The sequence below is a fragment of the Macaca fascicularis genome, chromosome 9 (assembly GCF_037993035.2).
Source record: "Macaca fascicularis isolate 582-1 chromosome 9, T2T-MFA8v1.1".
In the NCBI taxonomy this organism is placed as follows: Eukaryota; Metazoa; Chordata; class Mammalia; order Primates; family Cercopithecidae; genus Macaca; species Macaca fascicularis.
The window spans coordinates 124,182,829-124,195,074 of record NC_088383.1 but is presented as its reverse complement, the minus strand read 5'-3'; the positions used below and the strand labels follow the sequence as shown (position 1 = coordinate 124,195,074).

The 12,246-nt window shown below is 32.8% G+C and overlaps 1 protein-coding gene across 9 annotated transcripts in view; it reads right to left on the bottom strand.

Moving 5' to 3' along the window:
• ATRNL1 (attractin like 1) overlaps positions 1-12,246 on the bottom strand; it is an 842,049-nt gene that overhangs the window by 771,782 nt on the left and 58,021 nt on the right. For 8 of the 9 annotated variants that reach the window (XM_045362239.3, XM_074002848.1, XM_005566518.5 and 5 more), the window contains exons 7-8: positions 7,079-7,166; positions 1,450-1,705 (exon numbers count right to left, since the gene is read on the bottom strand). The exons of the other annotated variant lie outside the window; for it this stretch is intronic. In XM_045362239.3, coding sequence (XP_045218174.1) covers positions 1,450-1,705; positions 7,079-7,166 — 344 coding nt within the window. The remainder of the gene's footprint in view (positions 1-1,449; positions 1,706-7,078; positions 7,167-12,246) is intronic. 9 annotated transcript variants of the gene reach the window in all.

Genomic DNA, 12,246 nt, shown 5'->3' with positions numbered 1-12,246 from the left:
GGTTAGAAGTACAGATAAAAAAGGTAGCGTTAGAAATATGGACAAAAAAGAGTGAGAGAGTGGAAGAACTGATAGTCTCAACAGACTAAAGGCTCTGGTAAGGTCAAAGAATTATCAGAGTGTGGGCACTAGAAATAGTAAGCTGGAGAGATCAGTGGTACTTGAAAAGTAAGATATTTCAAATGGAAATTATGGACTCATTGTACTGGAATAACAAGGTCTGGAACGTAACAATGGAGAGAGTGGCTCAAGGAGGATGGAAAACAAAATCTTTTGTTAGATCAAGAAATTGAAAGGCCAGGTAGGAGAAGTACTTAAGTGCATATTTACAACATAAAAATATCTGCCTTATGTATTCTGGACACAGTGACAGTAAGCCAGAAACTAAAATCCTCAAGAAATAAAACACAGCCATCTGAGAGCAAAAGATGAGTGCAGGAAGGTGAAGTAATAGGTGTTATATTCTGATGATGTAAGAGTCAAAGCCAGGCAATTTAAAGGAGGAGGAATTGAGAATAGAGTGAAAATGGCAACAAGAAGTAAAGGGGATATGTAACCCACCTTCAACCCAGCTGTACTGAGAATATGTAAACAAAAACAGCCATCACTTGAAAGGACTGCAAGGGAAACAGTGGAATATTTTGAAGGGGAGTCTCGGTCAGGAAACGAGTTTTCTCATTAAGTCTGAACAAGGACTCTAAATAGTTGTATATATAGTTGTCCATACACAAAAGAGCCAAGAATTTGAGTTCATAATACTGGCCAGAGCCAGAAAAGAATTATTTTCTTGAATCTGAATAACCACCATGGGGTATATATTTGTAAACAAACTAAAAACAATAAAAAAAGGTTACCAGTGTTTTAAAAAATGTTATAAATAATTCAAAAAAATTAAGTACCAGAAAAACAAAAAGGAGTAAAGGTATAGTACAGAAACTCACATGCAGATTGCCCTAGTCACCTTCACGTAACAGATAATAATCTCTTGTAGAAGCCAGCAGACTATCCTTGAGAAGCTGACTTTAAAGAAGTAATACATACATAAAGATATAGCAGTAAGATTAGAAATAGAATGCTCAAAATGAAAAATCTTGAAATCATGCAATGCATAGTAAAGAGATTGGGATAGTTTCATTGCTTGGTTCATAAATAAAATCCAAAGAAATAGCACCACCTACTGGAATTTCACATATTTTTTTAAAAATTCACAAATCTTAGAAAATGAGACTATTATGTAATATTTCCCCTCATTTGGTTAGAAAGGTAACCTTAAATGTTAAAGAACAAAATATAACATAATCAAAAAAGTTTATATTAAAAATTACCAATTCTCAGCTTATAATTTCAATCTCAAATAACTCACCATTTTGACTAAATTAATATGAAGATTTTATTAAAGAGAAAAACATTCCCAATCAATAAAGAAATTACAATTTTTAAGTAACTCACAGATATGGTATTCCTGTATGCTGCTTGTATAACCATATATTGCAGAATATCCAAATATTATGATCATGACAACATCTCTACTATCCAACTCCATAATATGTGCTGAATGTCCCTCCACAGCATACTGCTGACCATGTCCAAGAACAGTAGGAGTTTTTGTACTCCATGACTGACTATGTATGTTAAAAACCCATAATTCATCTGTGACATTGCCATCATTTGTTTCAATTCTGCCTCCATACATAAAGATGTTTTCCTGTAAATTAAAATACATATATTAATAGACAAAATAATGTTATATCTTAACACATATTAATTAAAAATAAAGGTTAAATTTACATAAAATTTTAGTAATTGCTCACAACATGCATAAGGCATTGTTCTTATTTGTAAAAAGTAATAAGAACACATGAATAATGACAACTAATGCTTTTATATACAAAAAGGGGGGAAGAGCAAAGCTTTCAAAAAGCTACTTTAAAATATATTTTTTAACTATTACTTTATATACTCAATTAAGTATACTTTTAATTATCATACAGGAAGAGAACACTAAACTACGGCTTTAAGAATGGAAAACACAATAAGCTAATCAAGAACTTAAAATTTATGGGTGAGGTAGTCCTATAACAAAGAATAATGTACTCCTCCCATATAACTGAAAAGTAACAAACTAAGTTGCTGATTAATGTTACTCATAGTCTTTTCAATATTCGAATCATCTGAGTCCCCAGTGGTTACGTTTGAATTTTACCATCTCCTTGTACTGCTTTGTGCTATTCTCAGTTATGCACTGTTTTCGTCAAGTGCTCTTCACCAAAAAGGCATATCACATTTGTGCATCACATAGAGTACACCTCTGTTACCATTTCTAATGGCTATGGACAGACACCACATGCCTTCAGTTCACCTTTGGTAAATCCTTGTAGAACTTTTAAATTACACAAATTATTTCAAATGTATATGATGGAAATAAATGATGTAAATTATCATTATTTCAACAAATTAGAAATAGAAAAAAAAATTTCCAACCTGACAAAAGATATTTAAGGAAACCCACAGCTAACATTATACCTAACAGTGAAAGACTAGATACATTTCCCTAAGGTCAGGAACAAGATAAGCATGCCTGCTTTTGCCATTTATATTCAACTTTATACTGGATGTTCCAGCTAGAGCAAAAACTAAATAAAGACATCCAGCTTGGAAAGAAGAAGTAAAATATTTCTATTTGCAGATGATCTGATCTTGTATATAGAAAAGTCCTTAAAAATTAAAAAAAAACACTTAGAGCTAATAAATGAATCAGCAATATTACAGAACATAAGATCAACTAACAAAAAGTAAATTGCATTTCTATACACTTGCAATGAACAACCCAAAACGAAACTGGGAAAATAATTACATTGACAAAAGCATCCAAAAGAATAAAATATTTATGAATAAATTTAATAAAGGAAGTCCAAAACTTATACTCTGAAAATTACAAAACACTGTTTAAATAAATTTTTTAAAGATATAAATAAATGAAAAGACATCCCATGTTTATGGGTCTGAAGACTTAACATTGTTAAGATAATACTCTCTAAATTGATTAAGAGGATAATACTCTCCAAACTGATCTCAGATTCAACATATCCCTATCAAAATCTCAGCTGGCTTCTTTGTAGAAACTGACAAATTGATTCCAAAATTGATATGAAATTGCAAGGGATGCAGAACATCAGAACATTCTTGTAAAAGAACAAAACTGGAGTACTCACACTTCTCAAAAACTTACTGCAAAGCAAAAGTAATCAAGATAGGCTGGGCATGGTGGCTCACGACTATAATCCCAGCACTTTGAAAGTCTGAGGCAAGTGGATCACTTGAGGTCAGGAGTTCAAAACCAGCCTGGCCAACATGGTGAAACCCCATCTCTACTAAAACTACAAAAAAATTAGCTGGGCGTGGTAGCAGGCACCTATAATCCCAGCTACTCAGGAGGCTGAGGCAGGACAATCGCTTGAACCCAGGAGGCGGAGGTTGCAGTGAGCCAAGATTACACCACTGCACTCCAGCCTAGGTGATAGAGCAAGACTCTGTCTCAAAAAAAAAAAGTAATCAAGACAGAGTGATACTGGGATAAATCAATGGAATAGAACTGAGAGTCCAGAAATAAACCCATACATCTAAGGCCAATTGATTTTTGACAAGAGTACCAAGACCATTCAAAGATTAAAAGAACAGGTCTTGTGAACAAATGGTGCTAGAACTGGATAGTCACATGCAAAAAAAAAAAAAGAACTTGCACCCTTACTGCATACTATATACAAAACTTAACTCAAAATAGGTCAAACAACTAAATGCAAGAATCAAAGCTATAAAACTCTTAAAAGAAAAAAAATTGGGTTAAGTCTTTATGACCTGAGATTTGGCAGTGAATTATTAAATATGACACCAAAACACAAGCAATAAAAGGAAAAAAGCTAAATTGGACTTTATCAAAATAAAGTCTAATTTTTTGCGTTTAAAGAGATAACATCAAGAAAGTGAAAACAGCACACGAAATGGGTGAAAATATTTGCAAATTATATACCTGATAATGGCTTGCATCTAGAACATATAAAGAATTCTTACAACTCAATAATAAAAAGACAACCTAATTTTAAAATGAGCAAAGGACTTGAATAGACATTTCTCCAAAGACAATATACAAATGGCCAAAAAGCACACAAAAAGATGCCCAACATCATTAGTTAACAGGGAAATACAAATCAAAACCACAATGAGATAACACCTCACCCCACTAGGATGGCAATAATCAAAAAAGAAGATACTATTAAGTGTTGGCAAGGATGTATAGAAATAGAAACCTTCATATATGGCTGGTGGGAATGTAAAATGATGCAGCAGCTTTGGGAAACATTCTGTCAGTTCTTCAAAAAGCTAATTTGACCCAGTAAGTCCACCCCTATGTATATACTCAAAGAAATGAAAACATATGTCCAGACAAAATCTTACACAGAAATGTTGTTAGTAGCATTATTCATAACAGCCAAAAGGTGGAAACAAGTCAAATGTCCTCAACCGATAAATAAACATGTTATATATCCATACAATGTAATATTATTTAGCCATAAAAAGAAATGAAGAAGTATTGATACATTCTACAACACGGATAAACCTTGAAATTACGCTAAGTGAAATATGGTAATCATCAAATACATAGTATATGACTTCATTTATATGAAATGTCCAGCATCGACCAATATATAGAGAAAGAAAGTAGCTTTGTGACTGCTTAAGGCTAGGGAAGATGAGGAAGTCTGAGGTGATACCTAAAGGGTACAAAGTTTCTTCATGAAGTGGTGAAAATATTCTAAAAATGATTACACAACTCTGAAATCTTACACAAATATGCAACAAATGGTTGCACAACTCTGAATATACTAAAAACCACTGAACTGTACACTTTAAATGAGTGAACTGTGTGGTATATCAATTATATCTCAGTAAAGGGAAATAAAGAAAAAATAAAACAAGACAAAAAATGTATCTATATGTTTTCATATGTAGAAATATTTTTATTTTACTTTTAAAACACACAAATGTATGGATAAACAGGTGGTAGTTTGTTCTTTATACTGCTCCCATGCTTTCCAATTTTTTTAAAACAGCACAGAAAACATATAAATTCATATTTAGACGGCCTAGCCAAAGGCCACAAAATACATGAATTTTTATTGATTCAAAATGAACACCAATTAAGGGTCCTGTCATTTTAATCATGCTAAATTTATGAATCCCACAAATACATAAAAATAACTAATGTCAATACAATCCCTGTCAAAATCCCAACATTTTTGCAGAAATAGAAAACTCAACCCTAAAATTCATATAGACTTTCAAGGGGCCCTGAATAGCCAAAACAATCTTGAAAAATAAAAACAAAGTAGGAAGTATTACACTTCTTAACTTCAAAACTTATTAAAAAGCTACAGTAATCAAAATAGTATGGTACTAGCATAAAGACAGACATATAGATCAGTAGAATAAAATAGAGAGTCCAGAAAAAAAAAAAAAAACCTCATATATATGGTCAAATGACTTTCAGCTAGGGTGCCAAGACCATTTAATCGAAAAAGGCAGTTTTTCTTAAACAAATGATGTTGGGGAAACTGGCTATCCACATGCAAAGGAATGAAAATAGACCCTTACATCAGACACAATTAACTCAAAATACAACAAAAACCTAAACCTAAGAACTAAAACTTTAAAACTCTTAAGCGAAAATATAGAGGAAAAGCTTCATGACATTGGATCTAGCAATGATTTCTTGTACATGACACAAAAGCATAGGTAACAAAAGAAAAAATAGATAAATTAAACTATATCAAAATTAAAAATTTTGTGCATCAGAGGACACTCTCAACAAAGTGAAAAGACAGCCCATAAAGGGGGAAAATATCTTGAAATCATATTCTGATAAAGTGTTAATACCATAATATATAAAGAGCTCCTCCAACTCAACAGCCAAACAAAACAACCCAATTCAAAACTAGCAAAAGACCTGAATAGACATTTCTCCAAAGAGGATATACAAATAGCCAATAAGCACTTGAAAACATGTTTAACATCATTAATCAACAGAGAAATGCAAGTCAAAATCACAGTGAGATACTCGTTAGGTCGATTATCAAAAAAACAAAAACAGAAAATAAGTGTTGACAAGGCTGTGGACAAACTGCAACCCTTGTGCACTACTGATGGAAATGTAAGATGATGCAGTCATAGTGAAACACACTATGGCAGTGCTAAAAAAAAAATTAAATATAGAATTACCATATGATTTAGAAATTCCACTTCTGGGTATACACCAAAAAAAAAAAAAATGAAAAGAGAGACTCAGATAGTTGTACACACAAGTTCATAGAAACATTATTCACAATGGCCAAAAGATGGAAGCTATCTAAGTGTCCATCAACAGATGGATGGATAAACAGAATGTGGTATATACACATAATGGAATATTTATTCAGCTTTAAAAGGAAGGACATTCTGACACATGATACAACATGGATGATCCTTGAAGATAGTGTGCTAAGGGAAACAAATCAGTCATAAAAGGACAAATAATGTACGATCCCATTTACATGAGGTACCTAGAGCAGTTAAATTCACAGAGACCGAAAAGTAGATTGGTCGTTTCAAGAGGATAAGGGAAGAGCGGAATGAGAAGTTATTGCTTCAGTTTTGCAAGATGAAAAGTGTTCTGAAGATAATGGTGGCCATGGTTACACAACAATGTCAATGTACTTAATGCCACTGAACTCTATACTTAAAAATAGTTAAAATGGTAAATTTTATGTTACATGTATTTTGCCATAATTCTTTAAGTGATTGACTAGGCATAAAGTAATAGACAAAAACTCAGTCTTCATTTCTTTACATGTCATATGGGGGATTGTTCTAAAATCTACTCTTTTACTAAAAGCATAAGAGTATGTGGTATCTCAAGTTATTATGACCCATATAATCTATTGTTCTCATTTAATGTTTGAAATAAATCTGAGATTTAGTAATTTTTACCCTCTAGTAAACTATCAGAAACAAAATCTGATTAAAATTTAAAAAGCAGGAGCCATACCTGATATAAAGCAAGAGAGTGTCCATATCTCTGGAGAGGTCCCCTTGATAGAGTTCCTACATTCCATATACTGCTTTCTAAATCGTAACTAAAAGCAAGAAAAAAAAATAACTTCATAAGCTAAGATTCATTTTTGTTTTTTTAATTTTCACATGCTTTTTATTCACTTGTGTCCAAGTACTCATTAAATTCAAAGAGTTACAACTATTAGATTCATAATTTATGTGCCATATTAGAAATTTTTAATAAAGACTCATTCAAGATGTACCTACACTAAATTAGGATTCAATCTCCTAAATGTGTAATATACATTAACTTGACTAGGATATTTATTACTGGAATTAATTGTCCAACTGCCTTTAATAATTTCAATCAATTGATTAAGCTAAACAATAGTGAACTGACTGTATTTTTTAATTTTTTCTTAAAGCCAGGTTTCCTTCTTGGAAACAGCTGAAAATTTTCTCCATTTGTTTTAGGTATTTATTTTTATTCCTTTTTTTTTTAGTTGGCCTGATACTTATATAAATTTTTTAATGACAAATTTAAGTTGTACGTATATGTTATACATATATTTTGATATATGTATAGAATGTATAATGATCAAATCAGGGTAATTAGAATATCTATTACCTCAAACATTTATCTCTTCTTTGTGTTGGGAGCATAACATTTCTTCTCTTCTAGCTATTTTGAAATATATAATAAATTGTTAACTATAATTTCCCTACATTACTATCATATACTAGAACTTATTCCTTCTATCTAATTGCTTTTTGGTACTCATTAACCAACTTCTCTGTCTCCTTCTCCCCGCTTCCCTTCTCATGCTGTGGTAACCACCATTCTACTCTCCACCTATATGAAATCAACTTTTCTAGCTCTGACATTTGAGTGAAGACACACAATATTTGTCTCTCTGTGCCTGGTTTATTTCACTTAAAATGACTTCCAGTTCCATCCATATTGCTGCAAATATGAGATTTCATTTGGAGGGGGCTAAATAATATTCCACTGTGTATATATACCACATTTTCTTTATCAATTTATCAGTTGATGGACACATGTTGATTCCATATTATGGCTATTGTAAATAGTGCTGCAATAAACATGATATATCGCTTTGATATACTCATTTACTTTCTTTTGGCTACATATCTAGCAGTGGGTTTGCTGGATCATATAGTAATTCTATTTTCAGTTTGAGGAACCTCTGCACTGTTTACCATAATGACTGTGCTACTTTACATACCCACACACTTATCTTAGCATTATATAAATTAATCAATAAGCATCTATTTCCTATGCACAAATATAGCTTGTTTACTGATTTTTTTAAGATTGTATAAAATGAATTTGGTAGTATAGAAGCTTCCATAAAAATAAGTTACTGTTGGATTATGTAACATAAAAAGAAAATTTGTGTTTTTTTCTACTGGTGTAATACATATGAAAACAGAAGTCCCAAACTATGAATCTCAAATGCTTATACTCTATGCTCAAATCTCCTCCATTTGCTAAAATATATAAAAGCAAGCATCCAGCCAAGAAATAGGGGCCTGTTTTAAGTTAAGAAGCTTGCTATCAATTGTTATCTCCCCACTTCTCTTTCTTCCTTCAATGAATTAGGAAAGGCAAGGAAGTGCCCAAGTGCCCCTTGACAAGAAAGGTAAGGGTTACCAAATTTGTCTGCAGCATTGTTTATTTCCTACCTTGGAGTTGTAAAATAAATGTGTATGATACAAATGAGGAAATATAATCAGAACATAACTTCCACAGATTCACACCACTAGTCCACTCATCTACCAGTATCTGCAGCCAACATACTGCTTTCCAAGTTATCATAAATTAGGGCTGTACAAACTACTTCTGTAAAGGGCCAGACAGCAAATATTTTAGGCTTTGTGGGCTACAATGGTCTCACATATTCTTCATTTTTTTCACAGCCCATTAAAAGTACAAAATCCAGGCCAGGCATGGTAGCTCACACCTGAAATCGCAGCATTTTGGGAAGCCAAGGTGGGAGGATCACTTGAGCACTGGAGTTAGAGACTAGCCAGGGCAATATAGGGAGACCCTGCCTCTACAAAAAAAATTTAAAAATCAGCCAGGCATGATGGCGCGTGCCTGTAATCCCAGCTACTCAGGAGGCTGAGGTGGGAGGATCACCTGAGCCCAGGAGGTCAAGGCTACAGTGAGCCATGATCACACCACTGCACTCCAACCTGGATGACAGAGCAAGACCCTGTCTCAAATAAAAGAAAAAAAGCAAAAACTAAAAATGCTAAGAAAAAATTCTTAGCTTCCAGGCCCTGAGCCCCTACTCTGCAGTTTGATGAGCCCAAGAATAGCAAGTGATTCTTCTTCCTTGAGCACAAGATCTCTTTCCTACATCACCATGTTTTGTCTTACTAGATCTTTGCCATCAGCACACAAACATGGTGTTATAAACCATTAATAATAAAAGAAAAAACTCTTGACCACACTCTCCCTTAAGCTACTCCATTTCTTTATTACCTCCAACCCCACCCCACTTTCCATTCTGTCTTAAACTAACTCCAGACATGCTTTTAACCCCACCACTCCAGTAAAACTGCTTTTGTTAAGGTCAATTTCCTCAAGCTAAATCTATGACCAGTTTTCAGTCTTCATTTTCCTTGACCTGGATAATCGTCAGCATTTGACATTATTAATTATTCCTTAATCCTCACATACTGTCTTTCCTTGCCTTTGAAGATACTGTACTCCAGGTTTTCCTATCTCACCAGTCATTCTTTTTCAGTCTCCTTTGATGGCTTCCCCTGTTCTCCACAACCTCTTAGTGATGTGGTGCCTCAGGCTCAGTTCCTGGTCCTTTTCTCTACCTAGAATGCATTCCCTTGATAATTTCATCTTAACTCAAATTCTGTTTCTACTCTTCCTCCTAATCCCCAGTATATCATCAATAAACAGCCATGGTAACACTTTTAAAGTAGGGATCAACACATGCTCAAAACCCTCCCACAACTCCCAAAAGATCTACAACATCCTACATGATCTGTATCTCTCCTCTGTTATCACTCTAATTTAATGTATCCCTCTCATATATTCCATGCAAATTGCATGGGCCTGATTGTTGTTCCTCAAACAACTCAAGGAGTTCCTATCTTAAGTCTTTGATCTGGCTCTTTTCTGTGCCTACAAATAACTGCAATCCCCTGATCTCCTTCAAGTTTTTGCTCATTTCTCACCTTTGTTATGAAGCCTACCTTAACTATTACATTGATAATTGCAACTCCCTCTTCTTTGGCCCTCCTGCTTTACCTACCCCTACTATCTATCTATATCTATCCATTCATCCATCCCATCTATGTCTCTATATGTATATATGTTCATATCTATAAATTATTTTGGTAATTATGGTTTTTTTTTTGGTCATTGCCAGCCTTTCCTCACTAACTTTACAAAAACAGGGGCATTTGTTATATCCAATGATATATCCCAAGCATCAAGCAGGTAGTGTTTTCAAAAGTTTGCTATCCTCATGAATACATGTTAATTTTCATTAATGTTAATGTATACATATTCTGTAAAAGTCTTTCTAATTTAATAGACACTAGCACAGACCTTTTATATTTAGTGAACAATTTGTCTTAAAATGTAACATTTCCACCCCAATTAAATTCCACTATAGAAGATGATTAAATCAAGTTATGACTGATCCTATCACTTCTGAAAGCTGTTATCCTTACCTACAATTGAACTACATTCAGAATGATGAAAAGTATTCTCTAACCTGTGAAAACAGCAACACAATTATTCTACTCTGATACCTCATTTGTTTATATAAACAAATCTATATAAACACTGTAACCAAAATACCCAGATTTCAGACCAAAAAAAAGGTTGGCTTAAATAGTTTATCTGGTTCCAATAGAAAATATACAAATTTAAAAGAATATCAAATAACATTCATCATTTAATTTTCAATATGCTACTCATCTTGCAAAGAACATAAACTTAAAATTTACAAACTTCCTTGTTGACAATTTTGCTCTTTGTCTTCACAAACTCAGCTTTGGAAAATCACAATTTAATTCAAAGTTCAACTCTACTTTCACAGACTTTTCATTTTCTTTAAACATAGTTAATTTCCTTTTAATTTTCACATTTAAATATCATTATTTCTTCAGGTTTTTATCTTAACAATTCATTTTAATCCCACTAACTCTCTTTCAATTCTTCCTTCTGTATTTTATTCTTCATATGTTAAAAAATTCTAATTTGTCACTTAAATACTTACATAAAACTCCCTCCTTCTCTCCAGAATTTATTCGATTTTCTAATTTAATTCCAGTCACATTCAATCATAGTTTTAAAGCAATCTCCTCTTAGAGAATTTCTGAAATTTTCCTAATTACAAGGGTTAATATATTCAGTGGTTAGGGTTGGCAGATAAAATACAAGATACCCAGTTAAATTTGAATTCAGATAAACAACAAACAATTTTTTTGTTGAAGCATGACCCATGCAAAATTTGTAAAAAACAAAAATATACATACAGCAAAAGGGCCTTCTTATACTAAAAATGTACTTGTTTTTTTATCTGAAATTCAAGTTTAACTGGGTATCCTGTATATTTATCTGCTAAATCTGGCAATCCTATTGGGTATACACCATTACGGTATACTGTCCAGGGCAAGTTTTGATTGTTTGTTGCCCAAGCTATTCAGTTGTTACATAATATGAACACCACCCCTGGAAAGAACATTAAACATCAAATGATTGTCCCTATTACCTTTTTTATTCTATTACTAAACAGTTCATAAAAAATAATCATTAGCTGAAAAAGAAATTAGATAAAGCTACCATCTATATGATTCCCCTTATTCAATCATGCAGAGAACAATCTGTTGAGCCAACAGTAAATCAATCATCTCTCTCATAATACCAGAACTGTTCTCCCAGTGAAAGCTTGTAAAGTACATACAAAGTAAAAGTTCCGGTAAGGTAAAATTTACAGAACAAATTGAGAGGATTTTTTTATATGTGATTATACTTGATTAAAAAAAAAAGATGGCATGATTCATTTTATCCATTATAGGTAAGGCCTGCCTGTATTTGAAGTTAATATTTTCTACTCAGAATTTATTAAAAGCACTCTAGAGAGGTAATAACATTTCTATATG